Genomic DNA, 25,741 nt, shown 5'->3' with positions numbered 1-25,741 from the left:
GAAGGGAAGGGAAGGGAAGGGAAGGGAAGGGAAGGGAAGGGAAGGGAAGGGAAGGGAAGGGAAGGGAAGGGAAGGGAAGGGAAGGGAAGGGAAGGGAAGGGAAGGGAAGGGAAGGGAAGGGAAGGGAAGGGAAGGGAAGGGAAGGGAAGGGAAGGGAAGGGAAGGGAAGGTCGCTGCTGCTCTGCTGCTGCTGCAGGGGACGTGTCCCGGCCGCTGTGTCACTCCGGAGCCTCCCCCCGCGCCCGCAGCCTTCCCTCCCCTCGCATTTCCCTCTCCCTGCTCCCAGAGCTCCTCCTGCTCTGCCTGAGCTCCGCAGGACGCCGGGCTCTGATGCTCAGAGACACAAAAAGTGGATTTTTTTTTTTTTTTTCCCCCCCAAGTGCTGGGCAGGGCTTCCCTGTGCCGGGGCTGTGGGGGCAGCAGGGCATTGTCCCCCGCAGGCTCGTGGTGCTGAGCTTCCCTCCGGGTGTTCAAACGGGGAGCAGGACGGTGATGGGACCCAGGGTCGCTTTCACAATTCCCTGAGACGCCCTGAGTTCATTTCTCCTCTCTCTCCCGTGTCCCTGGCACAGGCAGAGGAAGGATGAGCTGGAGCAGAGGATGTCAGCCCTGCAGGAGAGCAGAAGAGAGCTGATGGTGCAGCTGGAGGGGCTGATGAAGCTGCTCAAAGTAAGGAACCTCCCGCAGAACATCCCTCCCTCCCTGCCCCGGGTGCTCTGGGACCCCTGCTTTGCTGTCACTCCCTCAAATCCCTTCCTGAGGAGCAGCAGGAGATTGCCAAGAGCCATTCCCATCCCAGGGGGGTGCAGGGGGTCAGTGCTGCCCCGGGTTTGTGTGGGTAAAACACCCAGAACCCGACACCTGGAGTGCTTTGAAGGAGCTTGGTTTGGCACCTGGGGCTCAGCACTCCCCCTGTCACCGGGAAATAAACGGGGAGCAGGGCAGGGGGTGGCTGCCAGGGCAAGGGGCTGCCCTGCCCAGCCTGGCACACCTGGGCAGAGCTGTCACTGCCCAGCCTGGCACACCTGGGGCAGAGCTGCCCTGGCACACCTGGGGCAGAGCAACCCTGGCACACCTGGGCTCTGGCTGAGCTCAGGAGCTGTCCCTGCCCAGCCTGGCACACCTGGGGCAGAGCTGCCCCTGCCCAGCCCCTGGCACACCTGGGGCAGAGCTGCCCCTGCCCAGCCCCTGGCACACCTGGGCAGAGCTGTCCTGCACAGCCTGGCACACCTGGGGCAGAGCTGCCCTGGCACACCTGGGGCAGAGCTGTCCTGCCCAGCCTGGCACATCTGGGGCAGAGCAACCCTGGCACACCTGGGGCAGAGCTGTCCTGGCACACCTGGGGCAGAGCTGCCCTGGCACACCTGGGACAGAGCTGTCCTGCACAGCCTGGCACACCTGGGGCAGAGCTGCCTCTGCACAGCCCTGGCACACCTGGGGCAGAGCTGTCACTGCCCAGCCTGGCACACCTGGGGCAGAGCTGCCCTGGCACACCTGGGGCAGAGCTGCCCCTGCCCAGCCTGGCACACCTGGGGCAGAGCTGTCCTGCACAGCCTGGCACACCTGGGGCAGAGCAACCCTGGCACACCTGGGGCAGAGCTGTCCCTGCCCAGCCTGGCACACGTGGGCAGAGCTGCCCTGGCACACCTGGGGCAGAGCTGCCCTGGCACACCTGGGGCAGAGCAACCCTCTCACACCTGGGCTCTGGCTGAGCTCAGGAGCTGCCCTGAACAGCCCCTGGCACACCTGGGGCAGAGCTGTCCCTGCCCAGCCTGGCACACCTGGGCAGAGCTGGGGCAGAGCCTGGCCTTGGGCTGGGACAGAGCCTGGGCAGAGCCTGGGCAGAGCCTGGGAGCCCTGGGGGTGCTGGGGGAGAGGGGGGAGAGACCTGGCAGGGTGGCGGTGGCACAGGGGTGGCAGTGACAATGACACAGGGGTGGCAGTGACAGTAACAGTGGCACAGGGGTGACAGTGACATTGGCACAGGAGTAGCAGTGACAGTGCCACAGGGGTGGCAGTGACAGTGGCACAGGGGTGACAGTGACACAGGGATGACAGTGACAGTGGCACAGGAGTGACAGTGACAGGGGCACAGGGGTGACAGTGACAGTGGCACGGGGTGACAGTGACAGTGACATTGGCACAGGGGTGGCAGTGACAGTGGCACAGGGGTGACAGTGACAGGGGCACAGGGGTGACAGTGGCACAGGGGTGACAGTGACAGTGGCACAGGGGGGACAGGCACATCTGGCTGGTCCCAGGAACAGTGGGAGCTGCTCTGCACTCGGGAGGGACCATGGATCCCCAGAAATGATCCCCAGCACTCCTCAGCTGGGCTGTTCCCATCCTGGGCAGGAATTCCAGTCCCTGTCCCCATCCTGGGCAGGAATTCCAGCCCCTGTCCCATCCTGGGCAGGAATTCCAGCCCCTGCCCCCATCCTGGGCAGGAATTCCAGCCCCTGTCCCATCCTGGGCAGGAATTCCAGTCCCTGCTCCATCCTGGGCAGGAATTCCAGTCCCTGTCCCCATCCTGGCCAGGAATTCCAGTCCATGTCCCCATCCTGGGCAGGAATTCCAGTCCCTGTCCCATCCTGGGCAGGAATTCCAGTCCCTGCCCCCATCCTGAGCAGGAATTCCAGTCCCTGTCCCATCCTGGGCAGGAATTCCAGTCCCTGCTCCATCCTGGGCAGGAATTCCAGCCCCTGTCCCCATCCTGGGCAGGAATTCCAGTCCCTGTCCCCATCCTGGCCAAGAATTCCAGCCCCTGTCCCCATCCTGGGCAGGAATTGCAGTCCCTGCTCCCATCCTGGGCAGGAATTGCAACCCCTGTCCCCATCCTGGGCAGGAATTCCAGTCCCTGTCCCCATCCTGGGCAGGAATTCCAGCCCCTGTCCCCATCCTGGGCAGGAATTCCAGTCCCTGCCCCCATCCTGAGCAGGAATTCCAGTCCCTGTCCCATCCTGGGCAGGAATTCCAGTCCCTGCTCCATCCTGGGCAGGAATTCCAGCCCCTGTCCCCATCCTGGGCAGGAATTCCAGTCCCTGTCCCCATCCTGGCCAAGAATTCCAGCCCCTGTCCCCATCCTGGGCAGGAATTGCAGTCCCTGCTCCCATCCTGGGCAGGAATTGCAACCCCTGTCCCCATCCTGGGCAGGAATTCCAGTCCCTGTCCCCATCCTGGGCAGGAATTGCAGTCCCTGCTCCCATCCTGGGCAGGAATTCCAGTCCCTGTCCCCATCCTGGGCAGGAATTCCAGCCCCTGTCCCCATCCTGGGCAGGAATTCCAGTCCCTGTCCCCATCCTGAGCAGGAATTCCAGTCCCTGTCCCCATCCTGGGCAGGAATTCCAGTCCCTGTCCCCATCCTGGGCAGGAATTCCAGCCCTTCCCTTCATCCTGGGCAGGAATTCCAGTCCCTGTCCCCATCCTGGCCAGGAATTCCAGCCCCTGCTCCATCCTGGGCAGGAATTCCAGTCCCTGCTCCATCCTGGGCAGGAATTCCAGCCCCTGTCCCCATCCTGGCCAGGAATTCCAGTCCCTGTCCCCATCCTGGGCAGGAATTCCAGCCCCTGTCCCCATCCTGGGCAGGAATGTCCACACAGGAGGTGAAGATCAAAGCCCCCTCAGCAGGGCCTGGGTTATTTCCCCTCCCTGTGCACCTGAGCACAACTCACTGGCCAAGTTTGGGAATTCTGCTTTTCCTGAGGCCACTCGCTGGCCAAGTTTGGGAATTCTGCTTTTCCTGAGGCCACTCGCTGGCCAAGTTTGGGAATTCTGCTTTTCCTGAGGCCACTCACTGGCCAAGTTTGGGAATTCTGCTTTTCCTGAAGCCACTCACTGGCCAAGTTTGGGAATTCTGCTTTTCCTGAAGCCACTCACTGGCCAAGTTTGGGAATTCTGCTTTTCCTGAAGCCACTCACTGGCCAAGTTTGGGAATTCTGCTTTTCCTGAGGCCGGTGCTTCTGCTCTGTGTTTTTCCTGCTCAGCCCATAAATGTCTGACTTCTAAAATCACAGCAATCTTGGAATCCCAGACTGGTTTGGGTTAGAGGGACCTCAAACCCACCCAGTGCCACCCCTGCCATGGCAGGGACACTGCCACTGTCCCAGGGTGTCCCAGTGTCCAGCCTGGCCTTGGGCACTGCCAGGGATGCAGGGGCAGCCCCAGCTGCTCTGGGCACCCTGTGCCAGGGCCTGCCCACCCTCACAGGGAACAATTCCTCATTCCCAATCTCCCATCCAGCCCTGCCCTCTGGCACTGGGAGCCATTCCCTGGCTCCTGTCCCTTGTCCAAAATCCCTCTCCATGTTCCCTGGAGCCCCTTCAGCCCCTGCCAGGTCCCATTTCGTTTTTCCCCAATAAGTTTCTCTCCCTTAAGTTGCCTCCCTTCCCTGGCTGGCTCTCCACAGCCCAGCCCCGGGCGTGCCAGAGGCCAGCACAAATTCCCAAATTCCCAAATTCCCAAATTCCCGGGCAGCTCTGAGCTCAGGCTGTCATTTTAAGCTGCAGGTTCCCCGGCCTGCTGCGCTGAAAATCCCATTTCTGGTCGGTTTTTCGGACACCTTTCCTCAGGACGGGTGGCAGAGCTGCCCTGCCTGCTGCTGCGGCTGCAGGGCAGGGGATGGGGACACACAGGGTCCGTCCTTCTGTCCCTCCCTCCCGCCCTGCTCGGGATCTCAGCCGCGGCCGTGCTGCCCCCAGGCTCTGCTTTCTTCCTGATGTCGGTGTTTATTTCCAGCTCTCTCGTTTTCAGCGGGTTTAGCCCTGCCAGACACGATTTTTCCCCGCCAGGTTTTAGCTTCTCTCATCACTTGGAGCTCTTCAAGACTGTTCATGTATAATTTACATCAGCTGTTAAGCTTTTATGTTTTTGGTTTTTTTTTCCCCCATTTTCCTATGCAGTATTTTTTACATTTTTAATGCTGCCTTCATTTCACCATTTAGGGCTGGGTTCAGCTCACCCAGCTCTGCTTGCCTGAGAGTTTGGGGCCTCAAATCCCTCTCCGAAGGAAAGGAGAGCGAGGAAAGATCCTGGAGGTGTCAGCAGCTTCTCCTGAGGGAAGGGATCTCTGGGCCAGGGACAGGACCCAGGGAAGGGCTGGAGCTGGGCCAGGGGATTTGGGATGGATCTCAGGAAAGGTTCCTTCCCAGAGGCTGCTGGCACTGCCCAGGCTCCCCAGGGAATGGGCACGGCCCCCAGGCTGCCAGAGCCTTTGGACAGCGCTGCCAGGGGTGCCCAGGGTGGGATTTGGGGGGGTCTGGGCAGGCTCAGGGGCTGGGATGGTCCCTGTGGGTCCCCCCAGGCCAGGACATTCCATGGTTCTGTCTGTGCCAGGCCATCCATGGCTGTCCCCTGGGGTCCATCCACTGTCCCCACGCTGTGCTGGTGGCACTGGGAGCAGGGAAAGGCCCTGGACAAGGTCCCTTCCAGGCCAAACCAGTTCTGGTTCTGTGGCTTCTGACCCTCCCCATTGTGTGATTTCTGACCCTCCCCATTGTGTGATTTCTGATCCTTCCCATTGTGTGATTTCCGACCATTCTGTGATTTTTGATCCTTCTGTGATTTCTGACCCTCCCCATTCTGTGATTTCTGACCATTCCCATTCTGTGATTTCTGACCATTCCCATTCTGTGATTTCTGACCATTCCCATTCTGTGATTTCTGACCATTCCCATTCTGTTATTTCTGACCCTTCCCATTGTGTGATTTCTGACCATTGTGTGATTTCTGACCCTCCCCATTGTGTGATTTCTGACCCTTCCCATTCTGGGATTTCTGACCCTTCCCATTCTGGGATTTCTGACCCTTCCCATTCTGTGATTTCTGACCATTCCCATTCTGTGATTTCTGACCCTTCCCATTCTGGGATTTCTGACCATTCCCATTCTGGGATTTCTGACCACTCTGTGATTTCTGACCCTCCCCATTGTGTGATTTCTGACCACTTTGTGATTTCTGACCATCCCCACTCTGAGTTCTGACCACTCTGTCATTTCTGACCTTTCTGGCTCTCTGGTTTCTCCCCACTCTGTGATTTCTGACCATTCTGTGATTTCTCCCCACTCTGTTATTTCTCCCCATTCTGTGATTTCTGCCCCCTCTGGTTGTTTGTGCAGAGCTGATTTTGACCCCCCTGGGGTCCTGCCCTGTGTCCCCGGTCCCTCTCAGGGACCTCCCCAGGCTGCAGCAATTGGGACTCAGGGTTGGGGTTTCTGAGGGCTCCCCACAAACCATCCCAGGGAGCGTTAACCCTTCTGCCTGCTCTCCAGTGCTGGGCATCTCTGGGGTCACAGGCTGGACTGGGAGGGGAGGAAGGGTGGTTTGGGGCTGCCCCACCCCAGGAGGTGTCCATGGCCAGCTTTCACAGGCCTGGAGCCCCCTGGGATGGTGGCAGGTGTCCCAAGGTGGGATTTCAGGTCCCTCCCCACCCAAACCGTGCTGGGGCTGTGTCTCCATCCAGCCCTGGCGTGGCTTTCCCTCAGTGCCTCCTTCCTGCAGCCCCCCTGGTGCCAGGGCTGGCCTGGCTCTGGTGAGGATCCCCGGGGACCCCCGTGTGCTCCTCGCGGGGCTCTCACTGTCAGCTCCAGGGAAATGCAGCAGCCAGATCCCATCTCACTCCTGCATTTCCTCCACGGCCATTTCCTGGCTGATTTCTCCTGCCCTGCTCAGCCCCAGCCAGCCCAGCCTTCCTCAGAGGGCTTCCCACATCTGTGCTCAGTGCCAGGGCCTCGTTTGTCAAAGTTACACCTTTTTTTTTTTTTTTTTTTTTTTTGTGGGGTGGAGGTGATTGAAGATCTTTCCCCTGCCCTGGGTCCCCATCTGGTCCCGCGAGTCGCGGGTGGAGGCACGAGGGGAAATTTGGGATGTGGGGAGGGCGCTGAGCAGAGCCAGGCCCCCACAGCTGCCAGACAACACCAAAGACACACCTGAAGGAACCCCAGCTCTTGGCAGAAAACCCCCAAAATGCCAGCTGAAAGCCACGGAATTCTCCCCCAGCCCTTGCCGGGCTGCTCTGCAGGGCTGGGTGGGAAAACGGCTCGCAGTGGTCAGCGAGGAGAAGCTGCTTTAAATTAAGGGAAAGGTTCTGGTTAATCCTGCTCAGATGGGAGATCAGCAGGGGAACGTTGACAAATGGGTTCATGGATTTCCAGGCCAGAAGGAGCTTTTATCCCAGGATTTTCATCCCATGACCTGAATTTCTGGGGGGGCTGTGCCGGGCCGCGCTGCTGCTGCAGGGCCAGGGTGGAGGGAGTCACCTGAGAGGGCTGGAATTGCTGCTTTGGGATAGACGAGGGCCACCAGCACCTCCTGCAGCCCCTGTGTCACACACAGGGTCTGACCCGTGCTGGTTCTTGTCTGGGAGAGGACAGAGTCCATGGAAACGCCTGAATTTCCAAGGGAGCTCTGCCTGGCTGACATTTTGCTCATTCCCAGCCATTCTCCTGGAGCTGAAGGCAGGACGTGCCTCCACCAGCCCAGGCCCAGTCACAGGGGACATTTCCCTGCTTCGAAAGGGGAGGAATCCCCCTGAAATTCACCTTTTCTTTTGCACTGAGAGGTGCTGCAGGGCAGGAGCTGCTCTCCCTGCACCTCTTGCCTTGCTCAGCATCCCTGGTGTGCGCCCTCCCCGCCCTGGTTCCGCTGCCCTGGCAGAGGCCCCGCAGTGCCAGGGGGAATGTTCTGCTGCTGGGGCTCCGTGCTGGCACATTTGTGTCTTTGGGCACTCCCAGAGGCAGCTCCAGACTTCAGGGGATGGGTCTGGGCTCTGTGGCCTCTGAGGTCTGGAGCAGGAGGGCATCGTGGCACGGTTTGGGTGGGGAGGGACCACAAAGCCCACGCAGCTCCCCCCTGCCACGGGCAGGGCACCTTCCCCTGTGCCAGGCTGAGGCCATGAGGTCCTGCCCAAAGGAGCAGACACCCCTGGCTGTCCCCTCCTGTGCCCAGGGATCCCTGCCGGGATCCCCATCCCAGCTGCTGCCCTGTGGCCACCACCAGAGGCCATCTGAGTGGGACAAGTGTCACCTGTGCTCGCCCACAGCCCTCGTGCCCTGAAGTCCTGTCCTTGGGCTGGGTGTTTTGTGTGAAAATCATCGTTTTCACGTGATGACTGACCTTTCCTCTCTCTCTCTCTCTTCACCTTTTGCCCACGTCTCTAGGAAGAAGAGCAAAAGCAGGCAGTAAGTGACTTCACTTTGTAGGTGATCTGACTTTTTTTTTTTTTTTTCCCCTTCCTGCATGAAATCCGTTTTCTGTTAATTGCCTTGTATGCAAATAATCCCTGGGAATGGGGTTGGGGGGGGGGGCTTTTCTGCTGGGCAGCTGGAGCACAGCCTCCCTCAGCTTCCAGCAGAGCGTGGTTTGTGTGTGTGTCCCAGAGTTTTCCCTCCCTCCCTCCCTCCCTTTCCAGGGAAGTTTATTGCCCTGGGCTGGGCTGATGAGGCTTTTGTGGAATCCTGCACGTCCATGGGAACAGGGACTCTCAGCTGGCTCCGTACCTGATTTGTGGGAGATCCCTGGGAGGGTTCCACGTGCTGAGAAAGCTTTCTTGCCTCTTCAGGAATCCTTTCTTTTGCCTCCTTGCCACAGACAAGTCCGTGCACGAAAACTAATTAATGACTTAATATTCCGGGCATGGCTCCATCTCCTTCAGTGCTGGCAGAGGCTCCCTGAAGGACTCCCGGGGTGCTCGTTGCAGACAGGATGAGGGAAGGAACGGGAGGGCAAGAACGCCTGGGCTTTGTTCCCCTTTGATTCCCATTTTCCCTGCTCGAGCCCGAGCCCTTCTGCGAATTTCCGTGAATTCTGTGTGAATTTCGGGATCCACTCCAGAGGGAGCCCTTCTGCTTTCCTCGGGAGCAGCCAGATGTTTGCTGCTTGCAGCATTTTCAGACGTGGTTTCCTTCACAGCCGAAAGCTTCGGTGAGGGTTAACCCGTGCTCGGCGCCCTCGGGGGCTCCGTGTGCTGTTTCTGCACGTTGGACACCGTGACTGGCAATTCTGGGGACTCGCTTTTTGCAGGGAAATGAGACATTTTGGGGCAGCACCTACTGCTGGAAGCGCTTCGGCTTTACGTGGCCTTGGTGACTCCTGGCTGGGTCTGTGCTGCTGCTCTGTCGCCAGCCTGAGGTGCTGCCCAGTGGGCACCTTCCACTGGAGCCCGGCTCATCCAGGGAATCCTGGAATGGTTTGAGTGGGAAGGGGCCTAAACATCACCCAGTGCCAGCCCTGCCATGGCAGGGACACCTCCCACTGTCCCAGGCTGCTCCAAGTCCTGTTCCACCTGGCCCTGGGCACTGCCAGGGATGCAGGGGCAGCCCCAGCTGCTCTGGGAATTCCATCCCAGCCCTTCTCCTGCCCAGCTCAGCTCCTGGGAATAATCTCTGCAGGGAAAGGCAGAGCTGTGTCCTGACCCCGTTCTCCTGTGCTGTGCTTTCATCTGGATTGTGGGTGTGGGAAGAGGGTAAATGTGAGATCAGTGAAGAAGCTGGCCAGTTTAATGTCCCTTTTCTCCCTGGAACACTGTGTCAGGAGGAGGATAAAGAGCCAAAACTGAAATAATGTCAGCACAGTGACATTCCATCCGGGCCCATCCCTTTGGAGTCGGGAATGAGGGAGCCAAAGTTGATTTGCAGCTCAAGAAAAGGCAGATTCTGAACAACCACAGGACACGTTGCTGGTCTGAAGGAGTTGATATTTTACATCCTCCCTTTGCATGGCCCGGAGTGGCTTGAGCTGCTCCCACCTGGCTGGGAAGGTGCAGCCTGGAAAGGCTGGGAGTGCCAGGACAGGCTGAGAAATCCCACCTGGCTGGGAAGGTGCAGTCTGGAAAGGCTGGGAGTGCCAGGACAGGCTGAGAAATCCCACCTGGCTGGGAAGGTGCAGCCTGGAAAGGCTGGGAATGCCAGGACAGGCTGAGAAATCCCACCTGGCTGGGAAGGTGCAGCCTGGAAAGGCTGGGAATGCCAGGACAGGCTGAGCTGCTCCCACCTGGCTGGGAAGGTGCAGCCTGGAAAGGCTGGGAATGCCAGGACAGGCTGAGAAATCCCACCTGGCTGGGAAGGTGCAGCCTGGAAAGGCTGGGAATGCCAGGACAGGCTGAGAAATCCCACCTGGCTGGGAAGGTGCAGCCTGGAAAGGCTGGGAATGCCAGGACAGGCTGAGAAATCCCACCTGGCTGAGCAGCACACACAGGTCCCAGCCTGGCTGTGCTGCAAAGGCAGCTCTGGGAGCAGCCAGGCCACCTGTGGTGTTCAGAACAGGCTGCTGGGGATTGTCCATCGCCCTGGGAACAGCAAACCCCAGCTGGCCTGGGTGGGAAGGACCTTCAGGCTCACCTGTTCCACCCCCAGCCCCGGGCAGGGACAGTGGGGTTGGAGTTCTGGTGCTGAGAATTTTATCCTTCCTGTGCTGGCAGACTCTGGCCCCCAGGAGAGCTCTGCATTTTGGCCTGAGGCCCTGGAGAAGGTTTCCAAAATGGATTGAGAGCGCTGGGATTACGGGTGTGGAGTTGGTTAGAAGTGTGTGATGTCACAGGGTGGAAATCTGTCTTGGTTTGAAAAGACAGGTAAGGAAGGCAGGAGCTTCCCCTGAAATGGAAAATGGAAACCCCCTCCCTCTGAATTGTTATAATTTTGAAATTAAGAGGCTCTCTGGCAGAGATACGGGAGCAGGAATAACAGTTCTTTATTAGGAAAATTAAAAATACAAATGCAATAGTACAAACAAACAAAACCAACCCTGCCAGAGTCAGAGCAGGCCCTGGCAGGCTGTGGGTCAGGGTGGTGGCAGCAGTGCCATTCCATGGGGGCTCAGCCCTCCTGCAGTGCCAGCTGTGCTTCTGCTGGAGCAGGATCCTGGACAAGGCTGGAGTTTTCCTCTGGAGCTCCAGGGCTGCTGTGGATGGGCCTGGGCTCCCTCTGGGAGTGCAGTGGGCAGAAAGCTGCTCCTCTGGGAATGCAGTGGGGCAGAAAGCTGCTCCTCTGGGAATGCAGTGGGGCAGAAAGCTGCTCCTCTGGGAATGCAGTGGGGCAGAAAGCTGCTCCTCTGGGAATGCAGTGGGGCAGAGAGCTGCTCCTCTGGGAATGCAGTGGGGCAGAAAGCTGCTCCTCTGGGAATGCAGTGGGGCAGAAAGCTGCTCCTCTGGGAATGCAGTGGGCAAAGGCTGCTGTGGTGTCCCAAAACCTCAGATTGTATCCAGGTAGGAATGCTTGGCTCCTCCCCTGGAGCATCTCTCAGTGGGATGATGGAATTTTCTCAGCCATGCAGGGACACCCACTGGCCCATGAACAGCAGATAATTAATAATTAATGGCCCATGAACAGCAGATAATTAATAATCAATGGCCCATGAACAGAAGAGATCTCCTGGAGGGAGGATGGGTTGTGGAAGAGATAAAGAAAATGAACAGAAGAGAACTGCCCCACCTCTGACAGATGGAAATAGAACACACACCCCCAATTCCCACCTGAGACAAAAACTCACAGTTTGGGGTTTTAGAACACAGTAATGTACACGGAGCAAGATGGAGGTTTTAGAGCAGAGGCTGATCCTTCACCTTCTTCTCCGTGGGTTTGGGTGGTATTTTGTTACTGGACAGAGAAGTTCACAACCTCCCCCTGTCCCGGGCTGTTCCAGCCCCTCCAGCCTGGCTGTGGGAGAGGGAGGATGAGGAGCAGCTCCCTGCAGGAGAAGGCTCCAGTGTCCCAGGGCATCCCCAGCCCTCAGCCAGGGCAGAATTTCTGCTGGGGCTGAAGGTGAACAAAGATCTGGGTTGAATAAAGGACTGAGGTGAATAAAGGGCTGAGGTGAATGAAGGAATGAAGGTGAATAAAGGGCTGAAGGTAAATGAAGAGCTGGAGGTGAATAAAGAAATGAAGGGGAATAAGGAGCTGAGGTGAATAAAGGACTGAGGTGAATAAAGGGATGAAGGTGAATAAAAAGGGCTGAAGGTGAATTAAGGGCTGAATGTGAATTAAGGGCTGAAGGTGAGTAAGGAGCTGAGGTGAATAAAGGGCTGAAGGTGAATAAAGAGCTGAAGGTGAATTAAGGACTGAGGTGAATTAAGGACTGAGGTGAATAAAGGGCTGAATGTGAATAAAGGGCTGAAGGTGAGTAAGGAGCTGAGGTGAATAAAAAGGGCTGAAGGTGAATAAAGGGCTGAAGTGAATTAAGGACTGAAGGCGAATAAAAAGGGCTGAAGGTGAATTAAGGACTGAAGTGAATTAAGGACTGAAGGCGAATAAAAAGGGCTGAAGGTGAATTAAGGACTGAAGTGAATTAAGGGCTGAAGGTGAATAAAGGGCTGAAGGTGAATAAAGGGCTGAAGGTGAATAAAGGACTGAAGTGAATTAAGGACTGAAGTGAATTAAGGACTGAAGTGAATTAAGGGCTGAAGGTGAATAAAGAGTTGAAGGTGAATAAAAAGGGCTGAAGGTGAGTAAGGAGCTGAGGTGAATAAAGGGCTGAAGGTGAATTAAGGGCTGAAGTGAATTAAGGACTGAAGTGAATTAAGGGCTGAAGGTGAATTAAGGACTGAACTGAATTAAGGGCTGAAGGTGAATAAAGCAGAGCGCTCAGGGTCAGGCCCAGCAGCACATCACCAGCAGCAGTGATCCCAAAATCCACACAAATCCTTTTGGGATTTTTTCCCTCTGCTCTCCCCGCCCTGCCGGGGCTGCAGCCCCCGTTCTGCCTGGCTCAGAGGTTCAGGGCAGGCTGGAGGGAATTTACATCGGGGAGGGGCACGGCGTCTGCTCCCGGCGGCTGCAGGGAGGTGCAGTCATTGATGGGCTCTTGTTTTAAAGATGAGCTGTGTAAAGGTAAAAGTTTTTATTGTTCACTTTTAAAATTATTTTTCATTTTTGGGAATATAATTTTTTTGGGGGGGGTATAGTATTTTTTTGTTGTTGTTTAAATTTTTATGGGATTATAGTTATTTTATTAGGGAGGTTTTTCTTTTATATTAATTTGATTTTTAATGGTTTTTATGTGTTATAGGGAAATAGAGGTTTTTTTATAGATTTATAAGGGGATTTTAGTTTTAAGATTTAGGTATATTTTTATTTTTTTTTTTGGGATTTAAATTATTTTTATTGATTTTGAGGATTTTATGTTGTTTTTTATATGTTTGTATTTTGTTTTTTTTATTTGAGGGAGGATTGAAGTACTGAAAGAGTTAATATTTTGTTTGAGGTTTATATTTTTATGGGTATTTTTATGTTTGTATTTTGGTTTTTTAATTTGAAGGAGGATTGAAGCACTGGAAGAGTTCATATTTTGTTTGGGGTTTGTGGTTGGTTATTGGGTGTTTGTGGTGGGAATTGTGCTTGGGGCTGTGTTGGGATCGGTTGTAGGGTTGGGTTTGGGTTTTTTGTATTTAATTTTACCTGCAGGGTTGTTTTGTGTGGGTTGCAGGTTGGTTTTGGGTTTTTTGTGTTTAATTTTACCTGCAGGGTTGTTTTGTGTGGGTTGCAGGTTGGTTTTGGGGTTTTTGTATTTAATTTTACCTGCAGGGTTGTTTTGTGTGGGTTGCAGGTTGGTTTTGGGGTTTTTTGTAATTAATTTTACCTGCAGGGTTGTTTTGTGTGGGTTGCAGGTTGGTTTTGGGGTTTTTTGTAATTAATTTTACCTGCAGGGTTGTTTTGTGTGGGTTGCAGGTTGGTTTGGGGTTTAGTTGGATGATTTTGGGTGCTGGCCGTGCTGGGGGAAGGGGATTTGGTGCCCCATGCTCAGAGCTGATCTCCCAGCGAGGCTTGGGCAGGTTCTGTTCTGTCCTGGAGGAGCAGGGCCTGGAGTGATGTCACAGCCCTGGAGTGATGTCATAGCCCTGGTGTGATGTCACAGCCCTGATGTGATGTCACAGCCTGAGAGGAACAGAGCCTGGAATGATGTCACAGCCCTGGAGTGATGTCACAGCCCTGGTGTGATGTCACAGCCTGGTGTGATGTCACAGCCCTGGAGTGATGTCACAGCCTGAGAGGAACAGAGCCTGGAATGATGTCACAGCCCTGGTGTGATGTCATAGCCCTGGTGTGATGTCACAGCCCTGGTGTGATGTCACAGCCCCAGTGTGATGTCACAGCTCCGGTGTGATGTCACAGCCCCGGTGTGACGTCACAGGATTTGTGTGATGTCACAGCCCCGGTGTGACGTCACAGGATTTGTGTGATGTCACAGCCCTGGTGTGATGTCACAGCTCCGGTGTGATGTCACAGCCCCGGTGTGACGTCACAGGATTTGTGTGATGTCACAGCCCCGGTGTGACGTCACAGGATTTGTGTGATGTCGCAGCCCCGGTGTGATGTCACAGCCCTGGTGTGATGTCACAGCCCTGGAGTGACGTCCCAGCATTTGTGTGATGTCACAGCCCCTGTGTGATGTCACAGCCCTGCAGGAGCAGGGCCCGTTCTGGAGGTGCCGTTCCGGTGCCACGTGCTGTTCCTGGCCCACCTCGCTGTTCCCAGCCCTGCTGGCCCTGCTGTGGCCCAGGCAGTAAAATGCAGCAGTGCCATAAAATGCAGCAATGCTGTAAGATGCAGTAATGCCGTAACATGCAGCAATGCTGTCGAATGCAGCAATTTGGTAAAATGATGTAAAATGCCATTCAAGTGCAGCAATGCAGCAATGCAGGAAAATGCAACAGTGCCGTAAAATGCAGCAATGCGGTAAAATGCAGTAATGCTGTAAAATGCAGCAATTCCGTAAAATTATGTTAAATGCCATTAAAGTGCAGCAATGCAGCAATGCGGGAAAATGCGGGGGAATGTGGTAAAATGCAGCAATGCAGTTACAGGCAGTAATGTGGCAAAATGCAGTAAAATGTGGTAATGTGCAGTAAGATGCAGTAAGATGCAGTAAGATGCAGTAAAATGCGGCAATGTGGTAACATGCAGCAGTGCAGTAAAAGGCAGTCATGTGGTAACATGCTGTGCAATGCAGCAATGCAGTAGCATGCAGCAATGCCACAGAAGGCAGTGGTGCAGTAAAATGTGGCCAGATGCAGTAAAATGCAGCAAATTGTGGCAATGTGGTAACATGCAGCAATGCAGTAAAGGGCAGTGATATGGTAAAATGCAATAAAATGCGGTGCATTGCAGCAATGCCGTGCAATGCAGCAATGCAGTAGCATGCAGCAATGCCACAGAAGGCAGCGGTGCAGTAAAATGTGGTCAGATGCAGTAAAATGCAGCAAATTGTGGCAATGTGATAACATGCAGCAATGCAGTAAAGGGCAGTGATATGGTAAAATGCAATAAAATGCGGTGCATTGCAGCAATGCCGTGCAATGCAGCAATGCAGTAGCATGCAGCAATGCCACTGAAGGCAGTGGTGCAGTAAAATGTGGTCAGATGCAGTGCAATGCAGCACATTGTGGCAATGTGGTGACATGCAGCAATGCGGTAAAGGGCAGTGACGCGGTGAAATGCAGTGCAATGCCGTGCAGTGCAGCAATGCAGCAAAACGCCAGTTTCCCCCAGCCCCTCTCCTGTCCCAGCTGTGAGGGGCTCGGCAGGGCTGGGAAACGTTAACCCTTTCTGTTCTGCAGCCCGAGCAGCAGCCCCGGAGCTGTCGGGGCCCAGAGCAGCGCCGCAGGACTGCCGAGGGCGCGCATCGCTGCCACGCTGGTCCCCGAACCCTCCCAGAGCTGCAGCAGCAGGGAACGGCCCCGGTGCCAAACGGGCTGTTCAGAGGGGCTGAAAGCTGGCACGGAACCCTCGGGAAGGCACGGGCGGAGCGGAGCACAGGGCTCGCAGCTGCAGGCTCGCGTTGGCCAGCAGAAGCGGGCGTGTGGCCACCCAGCCAGCCCCGGGCGGCCCTGGGGAGCTTTCTCCTCACCCCCGTGGGGAGGCAGGCAGCAGCTCCCGTTCTGCCCCCACGGGTCAGATTGTTCTGTGTGAGCCAGGGACGGGTCGGGTTTTATTCGGTGTGATTTGGGGGTTGTTCCGGGGGTTCAGTGTGATTCAGGGGTTGTTCAGGGGGTTCAGTGTGATTCAGGGGTTGTTCAGGGGGTTCAGTGTGATTGAGGGATTGTGCAGGGTGTTCAGTGTGATTCGGGGGTTGTTCAGGGTGTTCAGTGTGATTCAGGGGTTGTTCAGGGTGTTCAGTGTGATTCGGGGGTTGTTCAGGGGGTTCAGTGTGATTCGGGGGTTGTGCAGGGGGTTCAGTGTGATTCGGGGGTTGTGCAGGGTGTTCAGTGTGATTCAGGGGTTGTTCAGGGGGTTCAGTGTGATTCAGGGGTTGTGCAGGGTGTTCAGTGTGATTCAGGGGTTGTTCAGGGGGTTCAGTGTGATTCAGGGGTTGTTCCGGGGGTTCAGTGTGATTCAGGGGTTGTTCAGGGGGTTCAGATTCAGGGATGGTTCAGATTGTTCAGTGTTTCAGGGATTGTTCAGATAGTTCAGTGTGATTCAGGGGTTGTTCAGGGTGTTCAGTGTGATTCAGGGGTTGTTCAGGGGGTTCAGTGTGATTCAGGAATTATTCAGGGTGTTCAGTTTCAGGGATGGTTCAGATTGTTCAGTGTTTCAGGGATTGTTCAGGCTGTGTTCAGTTTCAGGGATTGTTCAGGGTGTTCAGTGTTTCAGGGATGGTTCCAGCTGTGTTCAGTTTCAGGGGTTGTTCAGGTTGTGTTCAGTGTGAGTCAGGGATGGGTCAGATTTTGTTCAGTGTTTCAGGGTTTGTTCACATTTTGTTCGGTGTTTCAAGGATGGTTCAGGTTGTGTTCAGTTTCAGGGATTGTTCAGATTGTGCAGTGTGTTTCAGGATTGTTCAGGTTGTGTTCAGTTTCAGGGATTGTTCAGATTGTTCAGTGTGATTCAGGGGTTGTTCAGGGTGTTTTCATTGTGTTTCAGGGGTTGTTCAGGGTGTGTTCAGTGTTTCCAGGGTTGTTCACATTTTGTTCAGTGTTTCAAGGATGGTTCAGGTTGTGTTCAGTTTCAGGGATTGTTCAGATTGTGCAGTGTGTTTCAGGATTGTTCAGGTTGTGTTCAGTTTCAGGGATTGTTCAGATTGTTCAGTGTGATTCAGGGGTTGTTCAGGGTGTTTTCATTGTGTTTCAGGGGTTGTTCAGGGTGTGTTCAGTGTTTCCAGGGTTGTTCACATTTTGTTCAGTGTTTCAGGGATGGTTCCGGCTGTGTCCAGTTTCAGGGGTTGTTCAGGGTGTTTTCATTGTGTTGCAGGGGTTGTTCACATTTTGTTCAGAGTTTCAGGAGTTGTTTGGGGTGTTCAGTGTGAGTCAGGGATTGTTCAGGTTGTGTTCAGTGTGATTCAGGGATTGTTTAGGCTGTGTTCAGTTTCAGGGATGGTTCAGATTGTTCAGTGTTTCAGGGATTGTTCAGTGTAATTCAGGGATTGTTCAGGGTGTTCAGTGTTTCAGGGGTTGTTCAGGCTGTGTTCAGTTTCAGGGGTTGTGCAGGGTGTTCAGTCTGTGTCAGGATTGTTCAGGCTGCGTTCAGTGTTTCAGGGGTTGTTCAGGTTGTGTTCAGTTTCAGGGATTGTGCAGGGTGTACACTGTGAGTCAGGGATGGTTCAGGTTGTGTTCAATGTGTTTCAGGGGTTGTTCAGGGTGTTTTCAGTGTTTCAGGGGTTGTTCACGTTTTGTTCAGAGTTTCAGGGGTTGTTCAGGGTGTTCAGTTTCAGGGATTGTGCAGGGTGTTCGGTGTTTCAGGGGTTGTTCAGGGTGTTCAGTGTGATTCAAGGATTGTTCATGTTGTGTTCAGTTTCAGGGATTGTGCAGGGTGTTCAGTGTGAGTCAGGGACGGTTCAGGTTGTGTTCACTGTGATTCAGGGTTTGGTTCAGATTTTGTTCTGTGTTTCAGGGGTTTTCACATTTTGTTCTGTTTCAGGTGTTTTTTCACATTTTGTTCAGAGTTTCAGGGGTTTTTTTTCACATTTTGTTCAGAGTTTCAGGGTGTTTCAGGGGTTGTTCACATTTTGTTCAGAGTTTCAGGGTGTTTCAGGGTTTTTTTTCACATTTTGTTCAGAGTTTCAGGGTGTTTCAGGGGTTGTTCACATTTTGTTCAGAGTTTCAGGGTGTTTCAGGGTTTTTTTTCACATTTTGTTCAGAGTTTCGGGGATGGTTTAGGGTGTTTTCATTGTGTTTCAGGGGTTGTTCACATTTTGTTCAGTGTTTCAGGGTGTTTCAGGGGTTTTTTTTTCACATTTTGTTCAGAGTTTCAGGGTGTTTCAGGGGTTGTTCACATTTTGTTCAGTGTTTCAGGGTTTTTTTCCACATTTTGTTCAGAGTTTCAGGGTGTTTCAGGGTTTTTTGTCACATTTTGTTCAGTTTCAGGGTGTTTCAGGGGTTTTTTTTTCACATTTTGTTCAGTGTTTCAGGGTGTTTCAGGGTTTTTTTTTTTCACATTTTGTTCAGTGTTTCAGGGTGTTTCAGGGTTTTTTTCACATTTTGTTCAGTGTTTCAGGGTGTTTCAGGGTTTTTTTTTCACATTTTGTTCAGTGTTTCAGGGTGTTTCAGGGTTTTTTTCACATTTTGTTCAGTGTTTCAGGGTGTTTCAGGGTTTTTTTCACATTTTGTTCAGTTTCAGGGTGTTTCAGGGTGTTTCAGGGTTTTTTTTTTCACATTTTGTTCAGTGTTTCAGGGTGTTTCAGGGTTTTTTTTCACATTTTGTTCAGAGTTTCAGGGTGTTTCAGGGTTTTTTTTCACATTTTGTTCAGAGTTTCAGGGTGTTTCAGGGTTTTTTTTTTCACATTTTGTTCAGTGTTTCAGGGTGTTTCAGGGGTTTTTTTTTCACATTTTGTTCAGAGTTTCAGGGTGTTTCAGGGTGTTTCAGGGGTTTTTTTTCACATTTTGTTCAGAGTTTCAGGGTGTTTCAGGGGTTTTTTTTCACATTTTGTTCAGAGTTTCAGGGTGTTTCAGGGTTTTTTGTCACATTTTGTTCAGAGTTTCAGGGTGTTTCAGGGTTTTTTGTCACATTTTGTTCAGTTTCAGGGTGTTTCAGGGTGTTTCAGGGTTTTTTTTTCACATTTTGTTCAGTGTTTCAGGGTGTTTCAGGGTTTTTTTCACATTTTGTTCAGAGTTTCAGGGTGTTTCAGGGTTTTTTTCACATTTTGTTCAGTTTCAGGGTGTTTCAGGGGTTTTTTTTTCACATTTTGTTCAGAGTTTCAGGGTGTTTCAGGGGGATGCCCTGCAGCAGTGCCCGGGCACAGCCCCTTCAGTGAGCTGAACCACTCAGCCCTGGCTCAGCACAGCCCAAACCTCCGAGCAGCCCTGTCCTTCCCGAGGGCTGCAGAGCCCTGGCAGAGAATTCCCAACCTTCCAGAGCCCTGGGAGAGGAGAATTCAGAATTCCCAACCTTCCAGAGCCCTGGGAGAGAATTCCCAACCTTCCAGAGCCCTGGGAGAGGAGAATTCAGAATTCCCAACCTTCCAGAGCCCTGGGAGAGAATTCCCAACCTTCCAGAGCCCTGGGAGAGGAGAATTCAGAATTCCCAACCTTCCAGAGCCCTGGCAGAGAATTCCCAACCTCCCAGAGCCCTGGCAGAGGAGAATTCAGAATTCCCAACCTTCCAGAGTCTTGGGAAAGGAGAATTCCCAACCTCCCAGAGCCCTGGGAGAGGAGAATTCCCAACCTTCCAGGGCCCTGGGAGAGGAGAATTCAGAATTCCCAACCTTCCAGAGCCCGGGAGAGGAGAATTCCCAACCCTCCCAGAGCCCTGGGAGAGAATTCCCAACCTTCCAGAGCTCTGTAACAGGGACATTCCCTGGGGTTCTGGGATCCTGGAATTCTGGGGTTCTGGGATTCTAGGGTCCTGGGGTTCTGGGATCCTGGAATTCTGGGGTTCTGGGATCCTGGTGTCCCGGGATCCTGTGATTCTGGGGTTCTGGGATCCTGGGGTTCTGAGGTTCTGGGATCCTGGGATCCTGGAATTCTGGGGTTCTGAGATCCTGTGATTCTGGGATTCTGGGATCCCGGGGTTCTGTGATTCTGGGGTTCTGGGATCCTGGTGTCCTGAAATTCTGGGATCCTGGTGTCCTGGGATTCCGGGGTTCTGGGATCCTGGTGTCCTGGGACTCCCCAGCCTCCCAGAGCTGTGCTGGCTGTTGGGAGTGCCCTGTGCTACCGGAGCTGTGTCCCAGCAGGGAGATTCCAGCTCCTGGCTCCTGAGAAGAGCCTTGTCCCAGCTCCAGGGACTCTCCTGAGCACAGCCCAGCCCGGGTGGGGCCGGGCCGAGCTCTGGGGCTGCTGCTCCACCCCCAGCCCATGTCCAGGGGTCTCCTGGAGGGAACCCCAGAGGGACCTGGGGGGGAAGGGACCCTCCAGCTCATCCAGCCTCACTCCTGCCATGGGCAGGGACAGTTCCACTCACCCAGGATGCCCAACCCGCAGCTGGAAGGGCTCCTGAAGGAATTTCTCTGGGCTCAGGGAGCCGTGCCCAGCCCCTTCTGCCCTCTGTGCCCAGCTGGGCAGGGCTGAGAGGGTTTGGGGAGGGACTGGGGACAAGGCCTGGAGGGACAGGAGCCAGGGAATGGCTCCCAGTGCCAGAGGGCAGGGCTAGATGGGAGATTGGGAATTGGGAATTGTTCCCTGTGAGGGTGGGCAGGCCCTGGCACAGGGTGCCCAGAGCAGCTGTGGCTGCCCCTGCATCCCTGGCAGTGCCCAAGGCCAGGCTGGACACTGGGGTTGGACACTGGGACAGTGGCAGTGTCCCTGCCACGGCAGGGGTGGCACTGGGTGGGCTCTGAGGTCCCTTCAGCCCAAACCATGCTGGGATGCTCGACTGGGGATGGGGTCCCTGCTGGTCCAGAGGGGCTCTCGTGCCCTGTTCCCATTGTCACACGGGGTTGGGGGGCACTGGGACACAGCTTGGGACAGTAGGGAGCCCAGGATGGGGTTAGTCCTGCCCTGGAGTAAGGAGAGAGTTCTGGGATGGGGTTAGTCCTGCTCTGGGTTGGGGTTAGTCCTGCTCTGGGATGGGGTTAGTCCTGCTCTGGAGCAGCAGAGAGCCCTTGGGTTGATTTAGTCCTGCTCTGGAATAAGGAGAGAGCCCTTGGGTAGATTTAGTCCTGTTCTGGAGCAGCAGAGAGCCCTTGGGTAGATTTAGTCCTGCTCTGGAATAAGGAGAGAGCCCTTGGGTAGATTTAGTCCTGCTCTGGAGCAGCAGGGAGCCCTTGGATAGATTTAGTCCTGCTCTGGAGCAGCAGGGAGCCCTTGGATAGATTTAGTCCTGCTCTGGAGTGAGCAGAGAGCCCTTGGGTAGATTTAGTCCTGCTCTGGAGTGAGCAGAGAGCCCTTGGATAGATTTAGTCCTGCTCTGGAGTGAGCAGAGAGCTCTGGGTTGGGGTTAGTCCTGCTCTGGAGTGAGCAGGGAGCCCTTGGGTAGATTTAGTCCTGCTCTGGAACAGCAGGGAGCCCTTGGGTAGATTTAGTCCTGCTCTGGAGTGAGCAGAGAGCCCTTGGGTAGATTTAGTCCTGCTCTGGAATAAGGAGAGAGCCCTTGGGTAGATTTAGTCCTGCTCTGGAGCAGCAGGAAGCCCTTGGGTAGATTTAGTCCTGCTCTGGAGTGAGCAGGGAGCCCTTGGATAGATTTAGTCCTGCTCTGGAGCAGCAGAGGTGGTTTCCAGCCCGGGCAGAGCTGTCAGGGCCCTGTGGTTTCTCCAGGCTGGGGAGCAGCCAGCAGGCAGCCCGGCCCCTGCTCCATTCATGCCTTCCCTGAATCACATTCCTGCGCCCTTACTCACCCTCTGGATCCTCCCTACACACAGGCAGGAGTTTGTTCCCGTCCCTGTCTCCCAAGCCCTGCCTCGCTGCGGGCCCCGGAGCCCGAGGCACGGAGCAGAGCCCGCTCTGCCTGCCCGGGCAGGGGGTGCCCTGGGGGGATTTCAGACCGAGCTGATCGTTAAAAGCGCGCCGAGGATGGGCTGGGCTCCATTTCCTGAGCGGGCCCTGCCTGCAAAGGGCCCCGCTGCACCCTCTGCAGCTTTTCTGTTTCCTTTGGGACTGTTTGAGGTGTGCGAGCTGTGTGTTATCAGTTATCTGTGTGTTATCTGTGTGTTATCAGTGTGTTATCTGTGTGTTACCTGTGTGTTATCAGTTACCTGTGTGTTACCTGTGTGTTATCTCTGTGTTATCTCTGTGTTATCAGTTATCTGTGTGATATCTGTGTGTTATCAGTGTGTTATCTGTGTGTTACCAGTTACCTGTGTGTTATCAGTGTGTTACCTGTGTGTTATCAGTTACCTGTGTGTTACCTGTGTGTTATCTGTGTGCGAGCTGTGTGTTATCAGTTATCTGTGTGATATCTGTGTGATAGCTGTGTGTTATCAGTGTGTTATCTGTGTGTTACCTGTGTGTTATCAGTTATCTGTGTGTTATCAGTGTGTGAGCTGTGTGCTATCTGTGTGTTATCAGTGTGTTACCAGTGTGTTATCAGTGTGTTATTTGTGTGTTACCAGTTACCTGTGTGTTACCTGTGTGTTATCTGTGTGTTATCTGTGTGCGAGCTGTGTGTTATCAGTTATCTGTGTGTTACCTGTGTGTTACCTGCGTGTTACCTGTGTGTTATCAGTGTGTTACCTGTGTGTTATCAGTTACCTGTGTGTTATCAGTTATCTCTGTGTTATCAGTGTGTTACCTGTGTGTTTTCAGTTACCTGTGTGTTATCTGTGTGTTATCAGTTATCTGTGTGTTATCTGTGTGTTACCTGTGTGCTCTCAGTGTGCTCTCAGTGTGCTCTCAGTGTGCTATCAGTGTGTTATATGTGTGTTATCTGTGTGCTATCAGTGTGTTATCAGTGTGTTATATGTGTGCTATCTATGTGTTATCTGTGTGCTATCAGTGTGTTATCAGTGTGTTATCAGTGTGTTATCTGTGTGCTATCAGTGTGTTATCAGTGTGTTATCTGTGTGCTATCAGTGTGTTATCAGTGTGTTATCAGTGTGTTATCTGTGTGCTATCAGTGTGTTATCAGTGTGTTATCTGTGTGCTATCAGTGTGTTATCAGTGTGTTATCAGTGTGCTATCAGTGTGTTAGCAGGAATGTCCCGGAGCAGCAGGAATGTCCCAGAGCAGCAGGAATGTCCAGGGGCAGAGCAGCAGGAATGTCCTAAAGCAGCAGGAATGTCCAGGAATGGGAGGAAGGTCCCAGAGCAGCAGGAATGTCCAGGAACAGCAGGAATGTCCCAGAGCAGCAGGAATGTCCAGGGGCAGAGCAGCAGGAATGTCCAGGAACAGCAGGAATGTCCCAGAGCAGCAGGAATGTCCCAGAGCAGCAGGAATGTCCTGGAGCAGCAGGAATGTCCCAGAGCAGCAGGAATGCCCCAAAGGCTGAGCAGCAGGAATGTCCCGGAGCAGCAGGAATGTCCAGGAACAGCAGGAATGTCCCAGAGCAGCAGGAATGTCCTGGAGCAGCAGGAATGTCCAGGAACAGCAGGAATGCCCCAAAGGCTGAGCAGCAGTGTCCCTGCAGAGCCACCGAGTGTGCAGAACCATGAATTCACTGCTCAGGATTTTCTTGTAGGAATCAGCAAATCCCACACTGGCTTGGCTTGGGAGGGACCTCAGAGCCCAGCCAGTGCCACCCCTGCCATGGCAGGGACACTGCCACTGTCCCAGGGTGTCCCAGTGCCCAGCCAGTGCCACCCCTGCCATGGCAGGGACACTGCCATTGTCCCAGGGTGTCCCAGTGCCCAGCCAGTGCCACCCCTGCCATGGCAGGGACACTGCCATTGTCCCAGGGTGTCCCAGTGCCCAGCCAGTGCCACCGCTGCCATGGCAGGGACACTGCCACTGTCCCAGGCTGTCCCAGCCCCATGCAGCCTGGCCCTGGGTATTTTATCAATCCCATTAAGACCTCATTGGCGAGATCAGTGGGGTTTTCAGGGCAGGCCCTGTCCCACTCCGTGGGTGCTGCCACCCGTGGTGCCCTGCTCCCGAGGACCGCCGGGACGCGTTGGTGCCGTTTCTCACGTCCCTTCCACGTTGCCACGGGCGGTTTTGCTGCCACAGAGACGCGTTTGTCTGGGGACGGAGATCCCTGAGCGCGGGGCAGTTGTGTTCCCGTCGCGGGGAGGGCGCTGCCGTGGCTGCAGAGATGCTGTGCGAGGATTTGCCTTTGCCTTGGCAGGCTCTGACTTTGCTCGCTGTTTGTTCGGTCCCTGGCAGACGCGACGCTGCTGCTGCTGCACTCTGGAATGCTCTCCTCTGACGTGTTTTCTTTGGGCACGGGCTCTAAGTGGTTAAAGCGATGGTCCTTGCGGAGTCCAGGATGTGAAATATTTATTGCTTCCCTGCTGAATCTCACGGGCTCTTGTGAAGCCATGCTCTCTCCACTCTGCAGTCAAGCGCTCCCAGAGCCGGAGGAAGCGCGGGCAGCGCGCTCCCCCTCCCTCGGCCGGGACCCAGCACGCCCTGCTGACCTCCCTCCATCCCTCCCTGCGCCCCTGCCTCCTGCTGCTGGCCTGCAGCACCAGCCTGGCACCCAGACACGCCTGGCTGCTGCCAGGACGGTGCCCGGCAGCCGCGGCGTTTGAACGACCCGAGCCCAGGGCTGAGCGTTCTCCCGCTGCTCGCCGGGGAACTGCTCAGGCACAGGGAGAGCCGAGGCTTCTTCAGGTGCTCAGGAGCATCCGCCAGGATGTAAATAAAATCCAGGTGAGAGGCACTGCTGGCATCTTGGCTGTCACCCGGAGAAGGGATTGCTTACAGGGCCACAGGGATGCTTTGGGTAGGAAGGACCTTAAAGGGCATCCAGTGCCACGGCAGGGACACCTGGCACTGTCCCAGGCTGCTCCCAGTGTCCAGCACTGCCAGGGATGGCGAGTCCACAAAAACTTCCCATTTGGTGGGCTTTAGAAGGAGTTGACAAAATTCCTTCCATCCACAGTCATGGGAAATCCAGCAGAAGGCAGTTCCATCCCCCAGCGCTCCTTGCAGGAGAACATCCATGGAGCTGAGCCGTGCCCACCCCGTGGGCTGGGGGTGAAGAATGCTCCCAAAGCCCAGTGATCCACTTGCAGAGAATTAATGCTCACCCTGTTTCCCTGGGTGCATCTGCAGCACTTTCCCTGGGATCATTATCCAGCCTGGAAGGGTAATCAAAGCCACGTGAAGGACATCTGGATCCACTGGTGGTTTATGTAGCACCTGGCCCTTATTAATAGTAATGAGGAAATGGCAGTTTGGGATTTCTTGACCTCACATGAAATTCATTTCTCTGGGCAAAGGTTGCTAACAGATGGCAGCAATTTGGGGCTCCGTTCATCATCTGTTGCACAGGCTTTATTGCTCTGGTTTGGCCCTCGCCTCTGCTGGGAACCGTCCCTTTTTCCACCTCGTCTCTTTATAGGGGTTGTCTTTTTCAAAGGAAGCCCTGAAACATCTTGTTGAGGCATGTTCTGTGCAGCTCCGGGGTTTAGGTACGGCCTGACACAACCAAGCCATCCTGTGGGGCATAAATCACTCTTTTACTAACTGTGCTGTAAACTTTTGTCTTTTTGAAGTCGCTGGTTCCTCCGGCGCTCTTGGCCCCCCTCCAGTTCGTTCTTTCACAAATACACTCCTGCACTCGGGCATGGAGCAGAGGGAAGAGCTGCAGGGGGACACAGCCTCGTGCCACGAGGGGCTGCAAACCTGGGGGCTGCTCAGCTGGAGGAGAGAAGGTTCTGTGGAGACTTCCCAGGAGGTGGACAGGGACACTTCGCTGGGGACTGTAGTGACAGGGCAAGAAGTGGTGGGCCCAGCCTGAAAGAGGGGAAATTTGGGTTAGATACTGGGAATCGGGATTTGTTCCCTGGC

At 54.5% G+C, this 25,741-nt stretch overlaps 1 protein-coding gene across 7 annotated transcripts in view; it reads left to right on the top strand.

Annotated features, from left to right (window-relative positions):
- DTNB (dystrobrevin beta) overlaps nucleotides 1-25,741 on the top strand; it is a 188,488-nt gene that overhangs the window by 109,015 nt on the left and 53,732 nt on the right. For all 7 annotated transcript variants that reach the window (XM_054002118.1, XM_054002116.1, XM_054002114.1 and 4 more), the window contains 2 exons: nucleotides 573-669; nucleotides 8,154-8,174. In XM_054002118.1, coding sequence (XP_053858093.1) covers nucleotides 573-669; nucleotides 8,154-8,174 — 118 coding nt within the window. The remainder of the gene's footprint in view (nucleotides 1-572; nucleotides 670-8,153; nucleotides 8,175-25,741) is intronic.

The sequence above is a fragment of the Vidua macroura genome, chromosome 35 (genome assembly GCF_024509145.1).
Source record: "Vidua macroura isolate BioBank_ID:100142 chromosome 35, ASM2450914v1, whole genome shotgun sequence".
Lineage (NCBI taxonomy): Eukaryota > Metazoa > Chordata > Aves > Passeriformes > Viduidae > Vidua > Vidua macroura.
Note: the sequence above shows the minus strand (reverse complement) of the source record. Positions and strands in the feature narration are given on the sequence as shown.